The sequence below is a fragment of the Zingiber officinale genome, chromosome 6B (assembly GCF_018446385.1).
Source record: "Zingiber officinale cultivar Zhangliang chromosome 6B, Zo_v1.1, whole genome shotgun sequence".
NCBI classification, from domain to species: Eukaryota; Viridiplantae; Streptophyta; class Magnoliopsida; order Zingiberales; family Zingiberaceae; genus Zingiber; species Zingiber officinale.
The window spans coordinates 125682126-125705868 of NC_055996.1; the positions used below are offsets into that span (position 1 = coordinate 125682126).

Here is a 23743-nt window from a genome sequence, read left to right on the forward strand (position 1 = left end):
AAATACAAATCAACATCTACAGATTCTTTCTGCTGCAGTTGACATATATAACAGTTTCTAGGACTCTTGCATATATTAGTCATTTGTGAAACAGCTCTGTATGCATGCACAACTTCATTCCAAAATCTGAGAGAACCATGGAATCTTTTCATTCAGTTCGACATCCACACTGACTAAGCAACAAGCCTTAATCTATAATCAAATTGGAAAAGGGTAGTTTGGCTATCACAACGTCATATCATCTCCAGATTTTGCTCACAAATATACACCCGCACACAATCAGACACAAATCGTAATCAATATTAAGAGCTACACTCCATTGCCCTTAGGCTTTGATATAAAAAAACTAGGCTGTTCCAAACCCTGTATCCCTTAATTGAATCAGAAACAGGTGATTTCTCTGAATCTAGCAGCAGTTCAGCCATGCAAACAAGAATAGACTTCCTAATGGGCAGTACAAAGCAATACATTGCTTAACATTATCATAGTTTAGGTTTCCTATTTACAATGAATTAAGTCAGCCGATAGCAACTCTAAGTGAAATGCTAATACCCAAGCTTTCCATCGTTATCGAGGTTAAGGTCATGAAGTTCTCTGAGTGTAGACTCGTAGTCCATAGGTTGATGCCTGCTAGATGATGAATATTTGTTATCCATTAATATAGCTTGGGAGTCTCTGTGTGCTGAAATTTTAGTAAAAAATGCAGTTGCTTCTTTTGTGCGAGTGTATGACATATTTGACTCGCTGCTCTGCATTACATTGCGATTGCTAGAAGCAATGGCTCGGCTCGAAGAGCCACCTGAACGCCCCACAAATGTTGAACTCGATGGCTACAAATGTTGAGAAATTTCACCATGAGGGATAGAGAAAATAATAACGATGTAGATAACATTGTGTTTTGTTTTTTTTTTCTAGAGATAAATACAAGAAGCAGAGCAACTAATTGAGATATTAGTACTAACAAAATGCAACTGAACATGAAAAAGGACATGTTAAACCATTTAACTGCAAAGAGAATATACAATTAAATTCATCATTGTGAAAACATTGAGATGCAATACATAATAACATAGATCATGATGATTCACTCCTTGCAATACATAATAACATCATAATGTCACGCTAAAAATTTAACAAAGTTATCCCCTACAAGATGACCATATTATTCACTCCTGCACCTTAACTACCCTTTGAATACTAAAGAATTGGACATGATGCCTGATAAAGGTTATATTCCAAGCTTGAAGGCCTAATATTTCTAGCAAACACAAAAACAAGGCACTAGTACCGGGATAGGGTCCTAGGGAAGAGTTTATTGTATGCAATCTTACCCTACTTTACAAGAAGTTGTTTTCGTGACTCGAATCACCTCTAGGTTATACAGCAACAACTTTACCATTGCACCAAGGCTCCCCTTCTATAAAATGTTATGATCTAAATTTAAAATAACCAGAAATTTGAAAAATGTGTACATTTGGAAATTTTCAATTATGTTAGTGGAGGGATGAAAGGAAAAATGGTTAATTAGTTCCATGTTTTTTTAGAGTTCCTCATACCCAAGAAAGGAAAAAAAAATGACACAGTGAGGTGAAGTAATGATGAAAGAGAAGGGACTTTGAATGTCTCTAATAGGCTCTTCCACATCCTGTTTAGTGCTCCCATCCCCGTTAGAGGTGCATGCATTTTTTCATTGATTTTCCTTGCTTCAATGAATTTTTTGTTTCTTAAATTTTTGTAGCATATGGTTCTTGATCTTTTGCATGCAGAGATTGATAAAAATGATCAAATAAATTATTTTGTTATTTGGGGAAACGTTATTTTGGTTCAGAAGAATAGGAAAGTAAATTAACTTGAGATATATACTTTATAATCCTATTAACTTATGATTATCTTCATTAAGAATTTGCTGGATACTATTTTACTCTAAATTTATGGTTGGATTATTTAAATCCTCAATCTGAAAAATTGCATTCAAGTTGCAATAGCTCTGTGGAAAGAATTATATTATGTTATATTTACAGGCTCGATATTTCATATGACTAAATTACTTTTCAGCAAGATAATTTTATTAAAGTCTGAATCTTAATGTGACAAAATTTGTATTTGAAAATCTAAAATATTTTTTGAATAAATTAACATTAATATTAGGTAATTCTTGATTAGACTCTCCACAAAGGAAATTAAATTTAATCATAGGTTATAAGCCTGATTTTCAAGTCAGTGTTAGGTAAATGATTTATTTCTAGAATGAGTTGAATGGTTTAGTTGTCCTTGTCTATGTTAAGTCTAATCCATTTGATAAAATAATGTGGACAATTTGATCCTAATTATCACTATTATGACCTTTTGAGTTAGTTATGATCACACACATATCTAGTGCTACGTGCAGCTCAGTTAAGACATATTACTTCTGGTCAGTTGAAAATGTTTATACCTCAAATCACATGGATCACCCTAGCTATGGAGTTGATCTTGCCCTCGAGAAAACATGAGGTTAGTTCTAATTTTGATACATTGTGGAGCGACTAAGATATTCTCGAATAGGTAATATATTTGGCTTAGACGGATAAATTGAGCTATAGTAAAATATTAGACACTAAGGTTATGAGCTAATCTTATCTTGATTGTTTTATAAGATTAAATAATATAAAAATAGTTAAATCAGCACAGTTAATTTAAGTTTGTACATCATGATCTTAGCTCACCAATTTCTATTAGTATTATTTAGTTATTTGATTAACTTAATCTTCATTATACTTACTAGTCTCTTTAACATAAATTGGTTTATCATTTCTCAACCATGATGTACACCAAATCCATAGTATTTGCATGCTTGACTTAGTTAGTTAAGCATATCCTTGTGTTGAGTTACCTAAATTCTAAATGAACCAACCTAGCCTAAGATATATGTTCTTTCATAATTAATTTATATTGTAGCAAAAGGTGATTACGCTTATCTCAGGCGCCCCTCACAGCTCGTCCCCAAGTTATGTGAAGGGAGGTAAATCAGGGTCAGCTTATAGTCGATCGCCAAGTTAGCTAAGGGGGTGAGAGGGTTTTTTTATTAGGGTATGCGCCCGCAATAACTAATATATATGAACATATAGTATTGTAACACTAATAATTAATTTAGGTTAGTGGAATCAACCTAAATAAATCAAACATTGCAATTAGATTTCTAAATTGTTTCCCAATTTTACTTATATACTTTGGTCTTGATAATGAAATATGAAAATATAATCGTGACCATAGTTGATCACTTGATTGTTCCATGACCTATGATCTTGTAACCCATGATCCATGATTATTCTTTTAATTTGTGAAATCTTATTCTTACGGATAGTTGATCACCCATGATTATCCTCAAGCTACTTCAATAAGCCTCTCAATAACCTTTACTATACTCATGAACATCACTTTGCCGCTTGATATTCGCTGAGCATTTCATAAAGCATGCCATTTTTACTCATATAAGATTGGAATAAACCGAATGTATGGCATTATCACTTTGCAAAGAACGGATGGACGCATTGAACTGAGTTTTAATCTCAGTGGAGAAGGCACAAAACAAAGAAAATAACTCAGAGCGATTTTTCATTAAATATAACCAAGTTACACGAGAATAGTCATCTACAAAAGTAACAAAATACCTAAAATCGGGTTTAGACAAAATAGGACAAAAGGAATAGTAGCATGTTTATTTACTCTAGGACTCGAACTAAGACGGTGATGTTTTACAAACTAACACGACTCACAATTTAATGAAGACATCTTTCCATATTGTGGGCAAAGCTTTTTGAGCAAAGGGAGAGATGGATGTCCCAACCTACAATGATACTTGAAAGGAAAGTGACACTTGAGCAAGCAAAAGAATTTAGAAGCAGTGTGTCAAGAATGTCGATACTTCATCCCAAAATGATGTGGTTGAACGTAAAAACAGGCATCCCCTTGAGACTGCACGGGCCCTTCTATAACAAATGAATGTTCCCAAACTTTTTTGGGTCGATGCAGTTTCTACAGCATATTTTCTCTTTAACTGCATGTCATCTACAGTTCTTCACGGTGAGATCCCTTACAAAGTCCTTTTTCCCAATACCTGTTAACCCTAGGATATTTGGTAGCACTTATTTTGTTCAAGATGTTCGTCCACATGTCACTAAATTAGATCCATGTCTCTGAAGTGTATCTTCCATGGTTATTCTCGTCTGCAGTATTAACAGATATCTTGTCTCAATTGATGTTACCTTCATGGAAGACACATCTTATTTTCCATCGTCACCTACTCCAACTCGTCAAATAGAGGAGGATGATTTGTTGGTGTATTCTGTCACATCCTCTACACTCATCCCAGAACCGATTCCTATCAAGTCACCTATTATTCAAGTTAATTTCGGGTGTAACCTCTTGATTCATGTCTTGCACCTACTACTTCGTTATTAAATTCAGATCCAGTCCAAAGTGATGATCTTCCTATTACGTTACGCAAAGGTAAACGTCAATATACTTATCCTACTTCTTTTGTTTCTTATAACGGCTTATTGTCTTCCTCTTGCTCTTTTATTGCTTCACTCGATTCTGTCTCTATTCCTAAAACTGTTCGTGAGGTCATATCTCATTCTGGTTGGAAAAATGTAATGATAGAGGAGATGAATGCTTTAGATGACAATGACACTTGGGACTTGGTCGATCTACCTTCAGGGAAATGGGCTATTGGATGCAAATAGTCAGATGTTAGATTAAAAACACGCCTTGTCACTAAAGGCTATGCTCAAACCTATAGTGTGGATTATTCTGATACCTTTTCTCCTGTCACAAAATTGGCATCGGTACGAGTGTTTATTTCAATGGCTACTTCTCATAATTGGCTTTTACATCAACTTGATATCAAGAATGCTTTTCTTCATAGTGATCTTCAAGAAGAGGTGTATATGGAGCAACTCTTGGGTTTGTCAATAGGGGGAGTCAGGGCAAGTTTGTCATCTTCGGAAAGCTTTGTATAGTTTGAAACAAAGTCCTCGTACTTGGTTTGGAAAATTTAGTCGGATTGTTGAAAAATTTAGTATGATAAAGAGTAAGTTTGATCATTCTGTGTTCTATAAGGAGTCAGTAACTGATATTATTCTATTAGTTGTGTATGTGGATGATATTGTTATCACTGGAAGTGATATGAAGGGAATCTCATATCTTAAATCTTTCATTCATATTCAGTTTCATACGAAAGACTTAGGAGTGTTGAAGTATTTTTTCGGTGTTGAGGTTATAAGGCGTAAAAAAGGTATATTCCTATCTCAGAGAAAATATGTTCTCGACCTATTAAATGAGACAAGAAAATTGTAGGTAAAACCTTGTAATGCTCTAATGACTCAGATCATGCATCTCACTAGATAAGAGGAACTATTTGAACATCCTGAGAGATATCGAAGGTTAGTTGGGAAGTTGAATTATCTTACCATAACTCATCCAGATATTGCATATTCGGCTAGTGTTGTCAGTCAATTTATGTCATCTCCAACCATTCATCATTGGGCAGCGTTAGAACAAATTTTGTATTATTTGAAGGGAGCACCCGAACGAGGTATCGTATATAAAAAACATGGGCACACTCATATTGAATGTTTTTCGGATGCAGATTGGGCAAGTTCCAAAATGGATAGAAGATCTACTTCAGGTTGTTGTATCTTTGTTGGAGGAAATGTAGTCTCATGGAAGAGTAAGAAGCAAAATGTTGTGTCACAGTCAGTGCAGAGTTAGAATACAGGGCTATGGCACAGTTTGTGTGTGAGATAATGTGGATATATCAACTCTTGACTGAAGTAGAACTTAAAATTTTAATACCAGTAAAATTGTGGTGTGATAACCAAGCTGCTCTTCATATTGTATCGACTCCTGTGTTTCATGAGCGAACTAAGTACATTGAAATTGATTCACTTCGTTCATGAGAAAATTCAACAAAACTATTACTACAGAAAATGTGAAGACTGAAGAACAACTCGGAGGCATCTTTACAAAAGCTTTAAGTGAGGTTCAGATTGATTATCTTTGTAACAAGTTGGGTATGATTAATATCTATGCTCCAACTTGAGGGGGAGTATTACATATAATAGTTACCATATTTGTATATATACTATTTGTTACCATATTATATCTATATATTAGGTAATATATATAGGTCAATTAGGCAAATTTGTCAATTAGCCTAATTATAGTTTCCTAAAATAGATTCTAGTTTGTATATAAATATGTCTACTCTTCAATAAAGGATGTACTCTTTTGTATCTCAAATTAACAGATTTGATAATTCTATAAGATGCCCTCAACTATCACTCATTATTCTTAAACTAAAACTCTTACTTAACTTTGTCTTATTATTGTTCTCAGAACTCTAAACTTATTTAGCATGCTCATACACTTCTATCTGTGCGACGTGGAAAATTGTGGCACTATGGCAAGTGTGCATTGCTCCAAGGAAGTTCAAGAGTTTTTCCATGTGTCACTTGTGTCTTTGATATGCATGACCTCAACATCTTTCTTATGAATACTGACTCAGATTCTTTGAGCACTTGCTTGTGATAGGGTCCGCATTGCGTAAAATTGTGAAATTGATAGTATAGGATGCCGATCAAGAGGAGAATTCCTCTAATGTGCATTCCTTGTATTTTGTGTTTCACATGTTGACTTGCACTCTTGTTGATACTATATACTTATCTTGATTTTTTAATTACACATTTTCCTGTTTAATGAGCTCTATATTTATTAGATAGCTACTTGCACTTAATAGTTGTTTCCTATACTTTATTGTTTGAACTCTTAACTAACTATGCTTTAACTTATTCTGGGGAAGACCTACTTAACATATTAATAATATGTTGCTATTATCATTACTTTTTTAGCAGGAATTGTTAAATGAAGATCCTTTTTTTTGGTGTTGTTAGAATCATAAGTGAGGCGTCCAGTGAGATTTCTAGATGATTGCAGCTTGTAGTTCATTTGATGTAAAAGAAAAATGTATACTTTTTTATGGATGTTATAATTTTATTGTTAGTTTGTAATGGGGTGTTAACATGAAATCTCCTTCAGCATAGATACAATGATTTTTAATAATATATATATATATATATACCTTACTGTTTAAAGAGATCTACAATTGGTCTAAGATGATATCTGTATTAGTAGTTACGCACAAAAAATGTTTTTAAATCAACAAATCTTATTTGTTACCTTAAGTTCACATGATATCAATGGTCACCCAAACAGTGGATTAGCACTAACTACTACACTATAAAGAAACTATAGCATAGTCAAGAACAGAAAATAAACACAATTTTGAACAACATAAGAATATCTCACTGTAGTTTCTCTAGGAACAGCTGGATCATTTACTGCTGGACTCTTCTCAGTGGATATGTTACCAGCATTTGCAACTGGCATAGAAAATTGCAAATGAGAGTTATCCCCTCTCCAGCCATCTGTCTTTGCTCCTTCGACACCTGGAATGGAATTATAGTTGCATAAGGAACTATATTCTCTCAAACTAGAAAAAGGAAAACCAGTGAAAGCTAAGGAAAATGTTGTTACATGCTAAAAAGAGGTTAAGATTATCAATTACGATGTTTCACAAAATATTACAAAGATACATCAGCCTAAGAAACCCACAGCTATTGAAGTAATCATTTTAAGCGTATGATGAAACACAGAAGCAGAACAAAACTTATATATGAGATGCCACTGAGGCAACACGGAGGATATCCCACCGAGAACTAGAACTCACAAAGAAAAAGAGGATCTTTCACAGAGAACTAAAATTCATCAAAATGAATTTTATTATGCAAACGATGATTGTTAACCTAAGCAAAATTGAAAGTAAACTAAAACTGTTCAAGGAAATAAATAATTGCATATCTAAATGGACTCAGTCAAACTATAAAAAACCAAACTAACTTGAAACTTCTACCAAAACTTCACTACAATAGTTACCAACTTAAAGTCGTAGATTTATTCTCCCTCTCCTGAAAAAAAAAAACCTACCAAAATACCCTCTTACAAATCTATAACTTCTCAGAAACCGAATTCTTAATTTGCATGAGCATGATAAAGGATTCACTTTCACTCACACGCCACATAACTTATAAATTTCAACTATCATAAGTTAAGAAAAGATCAACTGTAGAAAATATTACCAGACTTCCTATCAACAATAGCAGTGGCAGGAGCCATCACCGACCTAGGTTCATCTCCAGAAGCCTAAAACAGAAGGTGCAACCCTATTAACTAAATAGTCAAAAAATCAAAGTCAATGGATAGAAGAAAATTTATTTTACAACTTACGATAGCTTGTGGAGGAACACCTGCAATTTGTGTCCGCTGATATTTCATAATGGTCCAATCAAACACATAGTCAAATTGAAAACCTGTGAGGAACAAAGGTATAATGAGCCTCGCTCTGATAATTCATTGGTTTATGTAGATGTGAAAGCGCACCTTCACGGATGAAGAGTTCACGAAAGATCCTCTTAAGATAAGCATAATCAGGTTTATCGTCAAAACGTAGTGAACGACAATAGTGGAAGTATGATGCAAACTCCGATGGATAACCACGGCATAAAGCCTGTAATACAATCTTTAGCAGTTTTGTTGTGATGAAATGTAGAAAATTTGGAATTTAATATTCCTATCTGTCATTTGCAGTTTACCTCAATACATGTGTATTGTATTGTAGTTGAAAGATGAAATATTATTGTTGTTAAGAGACAACTATTACACAATATATACATATATATAGGATTCATCATAATAATATATAACTAAAACAGGCAGGCAATATGGAACTAAACTCACAACACATATAAGTACAATAAACTAATAACTCTAACAAGTCCCCCAAGCTGGAGTATAGATGTTATTTGTGTCCAACTAGCCATCACATAAGCTAGAAAAAAGATCTCATGAAAAGAAAATCACAACTAAGACAGTTGACAATAATGAAGATACAAATGTGATACTAGTACTGCAACTTGAAGATGTGAGAATTGATCTTCAAATAACTGATGTCTCAGCTTAAGTTGATGGCATCTTTAAGAGAGATCTTCATAAGGCAAAGTCAGTGATTATCTTCAAAGGATTTGATAAAATCTTCCACAGTATTCCCCATCAAACACAAATTGAAGAAATTGCACTTTGTGAGGATGAATGATAATTTATGAGAAATTTCTGAGTGAAATAAATAATTCTGTTCTAACATCCACTTTGGAGATGAGAAATTATCAGGAGAGTGACTAACTGAAGGCCAATTATCACTCTAATAAGCAAGTCAAAGAGGAGACCATGCAAACTCTAATATCTAATCAGAAGAGGATACTACTTACTAGTAGAGAGACAAAAACTAATCTATCTTTTTAAAGTTGCAACCAAAGGACATCTAATTGTTGTTTGTAGGCCAACGTGACATTAGGGTTCCAACCATCTGTTCTGGGAGGAGGACGAATGTTGAGAGGAAACTAAGTTGTGAGTCATTTTAATTTGAGAGGACAGTTGTTGGAAACAACTAACAAAAACTAAAATCATCTTAAATCATGCATACAAGACCAATCAAAAATGATAAGGAATGAAATAGCGGTAAATCAAGACAAATAGGAAAGAAGAATTTTGAGAAGAAAATTTTGTGTTTGTGTGTGTGTGTGTGTGTGTGTGTGTGTGGGGGGTTCGATGCATCATTTTTCTAAAACACTTGTTAACTCTTAGATTTTGCGATAACATATGACCTTATATTAGCTAATACGTTTTTTAAAAAAAAAGAGAAGAACATTTAATCACGTTCAAAAGTGAGAATAATAAATCGTAAATTGACTTTCTTATTATTAGGAAAAAGGATAGCAAGATTTATAAAGATTGCAAGGTCATCCCTGGATAAAGCTTAACTACCCAACATAGGTTAGTAGCATTGGATATACGCTTCAAAGATAGTATCAATAGAAAGAAAATATATACAACTCCTAAAATTAAGTGGTAAAAGTTAAAGGATGGGAAGCAAAATATATTTAAGGAGAAGGTAGGAGTACAAGAATTAGGTAAAATATACGGTGACTCTAATACGATATGGGATAAGATAGTATCAAAGTTAAAAATAGTAGCTGTACTCGGTGAGTCAAAGGGGCATACACCACTAAGAAAGGAATTTTGGTAGTGGAATGAGAAAGTACAAGAGAAAGTGAAGAAAAAACGAATAGCTTATAAGGAATTATATATTTATAAGAAAGAGGAAAATTTTAAAAATATATAATAGCCAAGAAAAAAGCTAAGAAAGTAGTGAATGAAGCAAAGAATAAAAATTTTGAACGATTATATCAAAAATTAGATAAAAAGAAGGGGAAAGAGACATTAATAAAATAGTTAAAGTGAGAGAAAGGAAGACAAAAGATCTTATCCAAATAAAATGGATTAAAGATGAATGTAATAGGGTACTAGTAAATGATGAAGAAATAAAAGAACGGTGGAAAAGGTATTTTTATCAATTTTTTAATAAAGGTTTAGGTGATCAACTTAACTTAGGTAATTTAAGTAGGTAAAATGAACATAGAGATTTAAAATTTTATTATAAAATTCAAACTTCAAAAGTAGAACAAACTTTAAATGGAATGCACAATAAAAAAGATATTGGACCAGATGATATTCTGATAGACGTATGGAAGCGCCTAGGAAAATAAGGTATTGAATGGCTTACAAAATTATTTAACAAGATATTAAAAACGAAAAAATGTCTTTAGACATTTTTTTCCTTGTTTTGTGGAAAAGATCTATTCTTGGTTTTGTGTAAGGGGAGTAAAGTGGTTCTGGAATCAGGAAACATAATTTGAAGCTGATGATTGAGGGAAGCAAAATCATCTTAGTGTCACCTTGGAGGTGGGTGATGACTTCAATAGTGAGGAAGGAGGATGCAAACTCATTGAGAAATTTAGGGAATTACTCAATAAAATTGCAACTATTGTCTGCCTATATAGGAGGAATTCATTGTTAGGTCTATTGTTGTAGCTTTTATAGTCGGGGAACAAAGAAGTCAAACTTTGTTAGGGTGGGGCCAAGGGAAACATCGCCAATGAAATCAAGGAGCTGGTAGGAGGAGAGATCAAGGTAGGAGCCTTGATGTTGGCTCAGTTACCATCACCAATTTTTGTAGGCTCGTGAGTGGCCTAGACAGACCCCACAACAACAATAGAGGTTTTGAAGATTGGGAAGGTGTGTTGTAAAGGAATTAAGGACTTTGGCGTGAATAGAGGAGGGAAAATTAGGAATTTATGAAGAAGGAATGAGGGGATGTTGCACCATTAAGTTAAACTTGCAGTCCTCCTAGGGTGATTAAAGAAGGAAACTTAAGTTTAAGAGATCCCACTCTAATACCAAATTGAGAGTGATGAAATATTGTATTGTTGCTGTTAAGAGTAGATCATTGCTGTTATGAGAGAATTATTAAAATGTATATATAGGATTCAACATATAACTCAACTCAAATGTCCAGCTTGAGACTAATCCTAACACAAATGACTAACAATACAAGTAACATAATAATTCTACCATATTTGAATGAAATGTACAAAATTTAGGAATTCATGTCCCATAATTGAAATATGAAATTTACCTCAATAGATGTGGAAACTTTTCTATCACTAATTCTTTCATACTTTTGCTTCTTATTTCCAGCTTTTAATCCCTGCCATGGGAGGCTACCACAAAACAGGTACAATCAGTGATGGAAAAAACATGCAACAGAGTGTATTCATATTATAATCAACATCAAAGGAAAACAACCTTCCTCTCAAGAAATACATGAAAATATATCCAAGAGATTCCAAATCATCCCTCCTGCTTTGTTCTTATTACCACAAAAGTGAAGCAGTCAGGCTCAGAAAAGAAATGGAATAAAGCAGATCTCTACTACAACTTGAGAAATTAAAATTAAGTCCCAAAACAATGTGGGTATAAAGCATATACCAACTCCAAGGTGAGTGTTTATGCTAGCATATCTTGCTGTTCCAGTCAAATTCTTGTTCTCCCTGTAGCATGAATAAAGAGCATCAGATCAATAAAGGTATTTCACAATTGTGTCCAGAATATGCTTAAATGACCTAAAATCAAGTATTCGGAACAGAAGTGCCAATGGGAAAAAATGGTACTTTTGTGGTTTTAGTCCAGTTGGATCCAAATGACACTTACATCTATGAGACAGCATGCTAAGCCTCCATGGGATTTACAATAAAGGTACTGTGCTGCAAAACTCACAATTCTGTCTAAAAATGTGCAATAGTTTATGTAGAATCAAATATTATCTGGGAGAAGGTGGGCAATGAACAAAAATGGTATTTTTGAATTTTTTTATCTTATTTTGGTTTACTTTAAAAAAAAATACATCTTTGGAAAGATATGCACCTCCCCAAAAATTATAGTTATTTTGATCTAAGCACATTGTGAACTAACAAAACCCTCTTAGTCAGCTAGTGTCCAAATGTTGGAGACAAGTTTATACGTGCACTTTTATCCATATAACTCAGAAGTTTCTACAACCTAATCAAGAAATAGATGAAGCTTGCCTTTCAATTAAATCCAATTAATTGAGATTTAAGGTTTTCTACATTAGAATGAATTTATTTTATTGTTATGTTCAAAACTATTAAACATACAGAAATCGAAGTCTCTGGCTCTAGCCCAAACCTTAGTTGGAGAATGAGTTTGGCCGAATTCAATTATGGTTCAAGTTTAATACCATCGAACTGCTTCAGGTTTGGTCGAAATGTATTGGATTCAACAAGTCAGACCGAGGTGAGCTGTAGTGGAGTTACTTTAAGCGACTAGGATTGAAGCAGCATAGGACCATGGTTTAAAATTTCGTACCGTGCCGAGGGTGAAACGGAAGAAATTTATGGTTCCGCCCACTGCTCGACAAAGGCACCGCTAGCCGCCACAACCTCCTGCAGCGCAAGATAAACTAAGTTAAACATAAACGTAGGGTTTAATAATTAAACTTATATTAATAATTTCAATCAATTTCTAACTATAATAGGGATAATTTAAACATGTTTAATTAAACCCTAATAAAATTATCCCATTAACTATATATATAATAAAAAATTTATTTATTTATTTACCATATAGGGGCGTGAAGGGGAGCCTTGGTGCAACGGTAAAGTTGTTGCTTTGTGACCAAAAGGTCACGAGTTCGAATCCTGGAAACAGCCTCTTGCAAAAAGCAGGGTAAGGCTGCGTACAATGGATCCTTCCCCGGGACCTCACATAGCAGGAGTTTCGTGCACCGGGCTGCCCTTTTTTATTTACCATATAGGGGCGCCAAGTTCCCTTTTTTAAAAAAAAATATTATATTTTTTATTTTTTTAATATTTATGTTAAATTTTTATTTTTAATTAATATATTTTATATTTAAAAAATATCGAAATCATATCCATACGGTACTAGATACGGTACTGAAACTGTATCATTCTGATCATAAATCGAAACTCCGATACGGCTCGAAATTTAAAATCACGCATTGGATGAAACTCCACCTATGATGAATTACCTCGTCATGGTTGGTCCTAAGCTCAGATAAAGGAGGAAGGTTGCGTTAGGTTGCCAACCAATGTTAAATTATGACAAATGTTCAATGAATGAATCCGTTGGATTGTGGGATGGTGGAACAAGGTTAATTGCCTTAGAGTAGTGAATTGTAAGGTGATTGGTCCTAAGTGGTTAGTAGCAGTGTTGTCAAAATCGAGAGTTTAGGTAAAATCTTTAGAACAGTCATAAAATCGGATCATAAAATCGAATCATAAAATCGTAAGATTTTACATCATACTTTAAATCAATTTTAAAAGAAACCTGATATATTCTTTTTAATTGATCATTAAATATTTTAATCCAAATTATAACATAAATCTACATATAGAATATTTTAATTCATATAATCATAAACTACTCACATTTAAACTTTTAAACAACCAAATACTTACCATGAAAATACAACATAAACATAAATTCAAGTCTAAACTTAAATCTAAAGATAAATAAAACACAAGATAACAAATTAGTATAAATCATTCATAGACCAATGCAAATCTAAAATTGTCCCAAGCGATATCATTGTTGGGGTTGCAAGGTTGCAAACATAGTCCCACATTGAAAACGCATGGGAAAGATCATGGGTTTATAAAGAGAAAAGATATCTTCATTGGCATGAGGCCTTTTGGGGAGAGCCCAAGAGCAAAACCATGAGGGCTTAGGCCCAAAGTGGACAATATCATACTATTGTGGAGATATCTAAATTCTTTTCAATCCTACAATTGGTATCAGAACCGCCGACTGTGAACAAGAGCTATGGTCTGATTGAGCCATGTGTTCGGATCAAGAGGACCAGACACCAGGCAGGAAGTCCTAGTTGCGGCTAGGCAAGGAAGTCCTAGTAGATCGGGTGGACCGAGGGGCAGGAAGACCTGGTGGGTCGAGGATCGGACATGGGAAGCCCATGGTCCTTTGTTTAAGGGGGGGATTGTTGGGGTTGCGGGGTTGCAAGGTTGCAAACATAGTCCCACATTGAAAATACATGGGAAAGATCATGGGGTTTATAAAGAGAAAAAATATCTCCATTGGCATGAGGCCTTTTGGGGAGAGCCCAAGAGCAAAACCATGAGGGCTTAGGCCCAAAGTGGACAATATCATGCTATTGTGGAGAGATATCTAAATTCTTTTCGATCCTACAATCATTTTGTACAAAATAGTTCCCTTTTATTTACGAGACAAAATCGATAAAATTATCTCAAAAATCATGTTTTTACAAGTTTAAATGTGGTTTTACGATTTTGATTCGATTTTACGATTTTGCTCCGATTTTACTTTAATACACAATTTTATCACGATTTCACTCGATTTTCATAAGTAAACTCGCGATTTTGTATGATTTTACAAGTTCACTCGCGATTTTGATAACATTGGTTAGTAGTGAAGGATTAAGTCTCCATAAGATGGGTTAATACGAGATTAAACAACAATCATCAAAGGAATAAACTTCAATTAAGTGATCTAATGTTGATGCACGAAAGGGGGTTTATGCTATTTGATATGGATTGAATGTGTAGAACCGTTAATCCGATTTGTTAACATTAATGGGCTATTAATGGGTACAGAGCTTCATGGTGGATGGTCTCTACAGGATGAGCTAAGTATAAAAGGAAGATGTCAACACTCATGTTGGGTATCCTGCTAAATTGTTGACTTTTCTTCTTCCTCCTCTCTACCTCAATGAGAAGGACTAAGGTTGTTATCCAATCCTGCAAAAAGATTTCCGTTGCATTGCAGGAATTGCTCCATTGACAAGTAAGGGATACAATGGCATTAGCTTTGGACTCAGGTCAGCATTCGGTTTGCTATTGTATCAACTCAGTTTTCAGTTTTGCCTTATTAAAGATGATAGCTAGATCCTATAGATGATACATCCTTTAGTTTGTTTCGATGTATCGCTATTGCTTTCAAGTAGTTGTCACCCAAAGATCGCTCAGAGTGCTGCGAGCAATTTTTGTGGGTTTCCTTGTAAATCCCTTTCTTGCAGCCTGTCTTCCATTTATAAACCAGAAAATGTGTACACAGCCAATAACAGAACTCCATGTGGCTTGAGTGCCCAGGTGAATCCATCTTAACTCTTTGGCGAACCTTGGTTGTTGACTCTCTTGGTTGGGCATGTGTCTCCTTCTAACTAGTTGCCCTTGAGTCACAAGGATTGAATCATGTTCAAATTGTTGTTCACTAAGTTCACACATGTGGCCCATCCAGTGACTCATAGAATCATTGGTAACCTACATCACTTATTTTCTCAGATGTATTTGATCATAAGCTTGGATGAACAATGGTCAATATTCACAAAGCAATCCTTCAAGTGAAATGGAGTCAAAAGCATATTTAACCATTTGTTAGCGAAGATATGGGATTCTGCAATTTGGTTTCAGATTTGTTAGGAGATCTCTTCATTAACCAAGAGAATCAAGCATCCAATTCCATTTGTAAAGCTGTTAGCTCATATCAACAATCTCAAGAACTGATAACACAAATTGGGCAAAAGTAATCAACTCAGATATCTATGATAACATCAAATGTGACCCCACATATCAAGAATAAAAGCTTCCTTTGACATGCAACTGGAGTCGGATTTTAATTTTTTAATAAAACTAAGGTAGGTATAAGTGATTAAGCAACTTGAATACCTACAATCAGATCACATCCAATGCAAACATACTTCAAGAACAAACAAACTATTTTGACCATCTAATAAAAATATAATTTTACTCTGATCATACAATTTACCTGTAAGGAATGTGCTGATGAGTTGTGGTGTCCCTGTACTTCTTGGCCAATCCAAAATCAATAATGTAGACCTAGAAAAGGAACTCATATGTAATGCACAGGTAATGGAAGCTAGGAACAGGAATACCACAACTACAAGTACACTTGGTGAGACACCTGATTTGCTCGCCTCCCCAAGCCCATCAAAAAGTTATCTGGCTTGATATCTCGATGCAGGAAAGATTTAGAGTGAAGATATTCCACACGGTTGATCTAGAAAAGATTTCAGCAAAGGTTAGGAAAGATAACAAAAAGCAAACAAGTAACATAAAAAGATAGAAATACCATCTGATCAGCTAGCATCAGGACAGACTTCATAGAGAGTTTTCGACTGCAAAAATTGAACAAATCTTCGAGGCTTGGGCCCAATAAATCCATAACAAGAACATTATACTCTCCTTCTATGCCAAACCATCGCACATTGGGAATGCCAGCTACCATAGTAGGATTAAACAATTATGAAACCAATCATGACCATGCATTTATTTATCTTGAAGAAGAAAAGCATAAAATTTTCATTACTTCCTCCTTGCAAGATTCTGTAAAGTTTTGATTCGTATTGCAACTGTGGATGCTTTGTCTTGACATTTTCCTGATAAAACCAAACCACATCATCATAACCTTTCAAAGCACCAAAACGGAAAACAAATATGTAGGATGATTACAGTAAGTTATAGAAAAAGTAGGTTGAAAAATATACTGTGACGATCAAAATCACTGAAGTGACGCTCTTGAATAGATGAGATACTTTTTACAATGAGACCACAAAAGATGGTAATGAATTTCTTCATATCTTACAACAGACACATGATAGTCATGAGTTACTCTATATATCGCTTAACATTAACTTAATCTGAGATGAGTAATATGAATATTTGTAGGTATAATTGATTGGACAATGGAACATCTCCCAGAAATGAGCTACTAATGATTCATACATAAGAGCACATACAACTGAAAATGATTAATTAAGGACCAAATTACTATCCAGAATGAATGACTGAATAAATAAAATGGAAATTAGTTAGGTAAAAAAAGTACAAGCAAAATCTTCCATCCTCAATACATGCTACTCTTCTACAGTGTGAATTATTGTTTTAGTATGCAGCGGATCCATCTAGACCTTCAAATTCACTATAGGCATTGAATTTGGAGACTCCTATTCTCACCATATTGTTAACTGATCAGCAATATTAGAGCTTCAAATCCTACAATTTTAGACACAATCCGACCTACCATCAGTGTCAAGTGGTGTTTGTTCCAATAATTTTAGGTCAGCTACATTAATCTCATCCCTCCATTGAGTTCAATGTAAGGCTATCATATAACATTAATGTTCTAATTAATTAAATAATTATTTAGTACTTTGACTAATATTTTATCTGATCTCCTTCTACCCTTTCCACCTTCCACTCTAATTAATTCAGCACTTCTAATTTTATAATATGCAAAGCTATGCAAGTCCCAAGGCAGAATGGAAAAGGTTGAGGTCGCATTAGACCTAGATAACCAGTGTTAAAATTATCCTACAAAGTGATCTACCTGTTTGATATACCAAATTCAAGTTAAAAACAAACACGCTATGTGATAATTTCGTTGGTACAGTCTATGTTTTGCATGAAGAATTACCTATCTCAACCATTTTAAGTCCCTCCGCTTTCTTGTATATCATAGACCATCTTACCAGATTTATGCTATACAGAATATGCATTATCAGTTGAAAATTCAAACAGGGCTCTTAGTATAAGCAGAACTTTCACTGACATTTCTCTGTTACTTTAGCATTAGAACGACACAGGAAAGCCAGATAGAGATGCCTACCAGCTTGATGGCTACTTCTTCATTCGTTTGAGCATTAATACCTGGAAAAAGTTATCAAAATAACAGCAATTAAAGGTTCGATTAAGATCACAACAACTAAATCCAGAGAAGGTAAGGTATAGAAAAACCTAAATAAATCTCCCCGAAGGAGCCGCTCCCAATCTTACGACCCAGGCGAAACTTGTTCCCAACTCGTGGTTCCATAACTGGCACACAGAACAGAACTTTTCTGGCAAATTCAAACCCTAATGAAGTTCAAGCACCAAAAAAAAAAAAAAGGAAAAAGGAATCGAATAGGCAAGTAAGCTCTCTTCACCCCCCGCGAATTACAACAAATGCAATGTGACTGCAAGGGCGATGCGATTGGGTCCGTGAACAAGAAATAAACACTGCAGAAGGAAGCAGAAAGGGATGAAATCTTCAGATGGTTGGGCGTTGCTGTTGGATTAGCTGAGAAGCGGAGACTGAATGGTAGGAGAAGGGGCGAAAAGAAACAGAAGAGGAAAAAAGAAAAAATCTAAAAGATCTACAGTTCGATGAAGAGGGAAGTGGGACAATTATAGTTCGCATTGCTCGCGATCCTCACCATCTTCGCTGTTCGCGTACGCAGTGCATTATTCTTTGCTTTTGGCAAAATTTTGCTAGATCGGGACCATATTATTTTCATTATTCTCAGTGTGCATCAGGCTACTTGCACCCAACCGCCTTTCCTACTTTCGCAAATTTTCCGTTCTATTTTTCCATGGTAAATTTGTTGGTGAACGACATCTAAACCCTTTTTTGCATAAAATAATTTTAAAATGTAATGGAGAAAAAATGTTAATAGAGAAAAATAATTGTTTATATAATAAATAAATAAATCATTTTCTTTTCTTTCATAGTCCAATCGGGTGAAATTAGAAATAAGTAAAATGTCAATTCAACTCGACAGTCGAATTTAATTAATTTAAATTTTTAATTTGGTTTATTTTTTAAAAAAAATATTGATTATTTTATTTAATTCAATTCAATTTCAATTTAAAATTTTAAAAATCAATTAACAAATTAAATTAAATTTTTATTAAATAATTTTAGAATAAAAATATTAAGTTTTTTAAAAATTTTATTAAATTAATTAAAATTTTATTAAAAGTTTTAATTTTTTTTTAAAAAAAAGTATTCTTTGTAGGTTTGATTTATTTAATTTTAATAGTAAAAATTAATTTATTAAAAAAATAGATTAATTCGATTTTAAATAATTTGAATTTTAATACTCGACTGTAAGTGAAACTATTGGTTTATACATCATTCATGGTGGGGACCCGAGGAGGACGGTGATTTCTTCTATTTTTTTTAAATTTTTATTATTTTATTAATTCTAAAGAGTAATTTTGGTCTCATAATTTTTTTTTATTAATTATCAAAATAAATCAAAAAACTATAGATAGATTCAGTGTCATAAATTCTTCAAATTCTCTAAATATAACATACTCTAGGGTCATAAATTCTTCAAATTCTCTAAATATAACATACTCTAGGTAAGATTTGAACTTTCATTATATATGAAATTCGTCTTATCTTTTATCATCCTATCATAATCTTGAGGGCAAATTCGGACTTCTTTCTTGAACCGCTACAATATTGAACTAATAGTTGCCTCATTATTCTCTTGCATACTCTTGGAAAAGGTCTCATGCTTGCCCTCAGTAATGATGGAAAAGGTCTCATGCTTGCCCTCAGTAATGATGGTAACGGTTAGGACTTTCATGTAATTAATTAGACACCTAAGAATTGAATTTTAATTATGGTATAATAAAGAGATTTTTCTTTAGTAGGATGATAACCTTAAAAATATTGGTTAATTAAATAGACCTTAATAAATATTATTTTCTGAGTTATTCTGATAAACAGTGAAAAACTTTTATAAAGCTGGATCGATTACTTATAGAATTAAGCAGATATCTGGATTAATAAAAAAACACAGTTGTTTCTAGCGAGTAGCTTCGTCTACTTTTCAGCTTTTTGACGTGTGGTTTTGGGGAATTTCTCAAATGTTTTTTCTTTGTAGCGTTGATGTTTCTCAAATGAACAATCCATTCGATGGATGGTAAAACCTTTAAGTTTCTTCTTTATAATATTAATATAATTTTCTACGTAATTCTCTACCCGATGAATATCAATCTGATGAATACGTTTTGATCCATATTAGTCTCGTAATAGTGTCTTCTGAGGCTCGAAATTATAATTCATATTAGGGGTGAACAGTCAATTCGTCAAATTGATCAACCCGCTTATACCGATCCAAACTAAATCAAAAAAAAATCCCACCGGATATAGGGTCGGATGTAGGCAGGGGCGGATCCAGAATTTTAAATTTGGGGGGGCCGCATGATAAGTGACAAAAATAATTATTGTCAGAAATTTGTACACCCTTGAACAACCTCCGAATTCTCAATTTACGACTGAAATCGAAATCAAAATTTACCTAGAAATCACCGTCCTAGGTTACCGTGGTTGACAAGATAACAATAGCGAACAAGCTCAAATGTAGTTCTGACACGAAACAAGGGCCAACGACTCTTCTCAAGTTGCAATATTACTTCAAGATTTTGATATCAAACTACCAATAGAAAATTTAGATTACGGACTTTCTAAATATATAATCAATTTTGAATTCTTACGATCAACGATGTTACAATTGACAATGAAAGCAACAACAATGATTTTGGAGTGAATTGGAAAAGATCGAGATGTCTAGCCATAGGAGAGAAAATGGCTATATTATAAATTAGAAAAGATTTCTATATAGTAATAAACTAATAATATTATTACTAATAATATTTGTATATAATTAATGATTTGTAGTTTCCTTTTGTTAAATTTAATTTTTTTTTTAACATAATTCCTATTAGGTAAATTAAAAAACTTCCAAAAGAAATATTTTTCTCTTAAATTATATAGCATATTTAATAAGTATATCATTCATCAATTATATTAAAATATATTCAAAGGAAGATTAATTTCATCATTACTCCTTCACCATTCTAATTAATACTATATATATATATATATATATATATATATATATATATATATCCTAGTATATATAATACAACCATGTATATATAGGGAGGATTTACATGGAGATTTGGGGGGGCCGTGGCCCCCCCAAGCCCCCTTGTAAATCCGCCTCTGGATGTAGGGTCTTGATATTACATTATCCTATCTAATAAGGCCGGATAATTTTTTATCTCAATAACCGAACCAACCCAATCCGCGATCACCCCTACTTGTAGCAACTACTGTCGATAAGTTCCTACATGTTGTAGTAGTGACTGCTGATAAGCTGCTACACGTTGTAGTAGCTACTGATGATTAGTTGCTACAACGTAGAATGAATAATGTCTATTATCATTTTAAAATATTTTATTGTTTTATTGTTTTATATTTATATTTTATATTTCATTGGATATAGGATCACAACCCATCGGATATATGATATATAATAATCGTCGGATATAGGACCGGATATAGGTCCTGATATTATATTATCTAATCTAGTAGGGTCGGATAGTTTTTTATCCTAACAACCGAATCAATCCGATCCGCGATCACCCCTAATTCATATCTCCAAATCTTAGATTTCTGCCTTCTCTCAAGTCCAAAAGGAATCGTCGTCATCCTCGCACTAGTTAACTGAAATTTTTTAATTTACCTCCTCACAGATAATAATGGGGACGATCGTATAGGACCGCTAGGATGACAGATTCCACCCTTTACTACCATGGAAGGAATTATCATCTAATTAATCTAGGAGGTGACTGATTCAGCCTATAAAAATTTTTCACCAACCATTAGAATAAATCGATAAATACTTGTGGAAGCATGATTAACCGCTTGAAGGATTGAATCGTTGCACCATCGTGCGAGGGCAAGCATGAGACTTTTTCCAAGAATATGCAGGAGAACAATGAGGTAACTTATTAGTTCAATGTTATAGTAGTTCAAAAAAGAAATCCGAGTTATCCCCTCAAATGGATCTAATGGCTAGCACATGAGATGTTGCCATTATAAGGTCTGGGATTCGAATCTCGACAAAGTTGAGATAAATGCTTCCCTTATGTGCTAGTCACTATTTAAAAGACTAGTAGTCATCCCGTGATTTACCTTCTCCGTGTTGTCCCTAGGATGGGTTGGCGGGGGCGCTAGAAACGAGCGTATTCATTTTTTACCACCAAGAAAAAAATCCGAGTTTATCCCAACACTCCTATCAATCTATCCTTAAACCAACACGAAGGAAGTAAATCACGAATAATTACTAACCATTAGTACAAGTGTCCAAGGCATAGGGAAAGATATGCTTGGACATGCCAAATTTTGATCCTAAAACCTCATATGACAACACCTCATATCTCAACTACCGCATCACCCTAAGAGAACAAATCCGAGTTTATCCATAAAAATTATGATGCAATGATAAAAAAAAATGAAATGGACTCCCTATACAACAAAAATTGAAATCTCACCCAAGACATGTTATATTTGAAGAGTTTATGACACTGATCCATCCATCACATTTGTATTTTTTTAATTTATTTTGATAGACAATAGAATTTTTTTATATAACTGAATCAATTACTTTTAAAACTAATTGGATTGTAAGTGTTGAATACTTGGGTTAAAAAATATATTAAAAAAAATCTGAGGCAAGGGATATTTTGGACATCACCTCCTCAAAACACAGCCTTCGATACATACATTTTGGGTGTTACGAAACCTCAAATGGTGTAAAGTACCTTGATCAAGAACTGATCAATAAATCATAGCTTTTGTACTATTAAGCATACGATGGTTTATATAGGGAATAAATGTCCATCGCATGATCGCATCAAGGGCAAGCAATTCTGCATTTATCCAACGTATTGAGGCCCACAATCTAACAGAAAACATGTCATGCTTTATGGCTTGACTGATATGGTTATCACATGATGATAAAATTGTCAAATTAAATAAGGATCACGAAATCAGAAAAAATATCCTCTCATATTTCTCATATTATAACCTAAATCCTGCCCTAATTTTAAAATACGTTCACAGAAAAAAAAAACAAATATTATATTAAAAAATTGTAGAAAGAGAGCTTTCACAGAAATTGTCCTTATCCAGCTTTTTTTTTCATAAAAAAAAAAAAAAAACAACGTCCTCAACCCTCCAAAATATGACTAACCAACCGGGAAATGTTTTATCACAACAAGAGAATAAAGAAACATTCTAAATTATTCCATGTGAATATGAATAATAGTCGGTGCACGATGTCCGCTTCATTAAGAACAAAAAAACGTTTGTAGATCAATCAATCCTTCAAATTCCTGTTCATCACGTCATGGTAGTACAAGAGGACACACATTGGCTGTCCAAGAATGCAAAAGAAAAACCAAAATATAATATTCCCAACCTGGACAATTTGGACCAAGTATTAGAATGTTGATGTATCAAATTATCTGGGAAACGATTGTAAAGAGAAAAAGTCGTAGGTTCTCTTAAGAACTAAGCAGGACAAGAAAATTTGCAC

At 33.7% G+C, this 23743-nt stretch overlaps 1 protein-coding gene across 3 annotated transcripts; it reads right to left on the reverse strand.

Moving 5' to 3' along the window:
- Positions 1 to 201: 201 nt before the first annotated feature.
- On the reverse strand, positions 202 to 18839 carry LOC121989373 (casein kinase I-like). Of its 3 annotated transcripts, none has more exons than XM_042543382.1 (15): positions 18779 to 18839; positions 18321 to 18398; positions 18193 to 18233; positions 16894 to 16963; positions 16657 to 16805; positions 16489 to 16584; positions 16333 to 16403; positions 11983 to 12044; positions 11800 to 11863; positions 11630 to 11714; positions 8479 to 8605; positions 8326 to 8408; positions 8178 to 8241; positions 7348 to 7487; positions 202 to 830 (listed from the first exon to the last, which is right to left on the reverse strand). In XM_042543382.1, the coding sequence occupies exons 2-15, from the start codon at positions 18394 to 18396 to the stop codon at positions 546 to 548; spliced, it is 1413 nt and encodes a 470-aa protein (XP_042399316.1). In that variant the 5' UTR covers positions 18397 to 18398; positions 18779 to 18839; the 3' UTR covers positions 202 to 545. The 3 variants fall into 3 exon arrangements, with proteins under 3 accessions (XP_042399316.1, XP_042399314.1, XP_042399315.1); XM_042543380.1 differs by having other exon boundaries at positions 18321 to 18421; positions 18509 to 18783; XM_042543381.1 differs by lacking the exon at positions 18779 to 18839 and adding an exon at positions 18509 to 18772.
- Positions 18840 to 23743: the final 4904 nt, after the last annotated feature.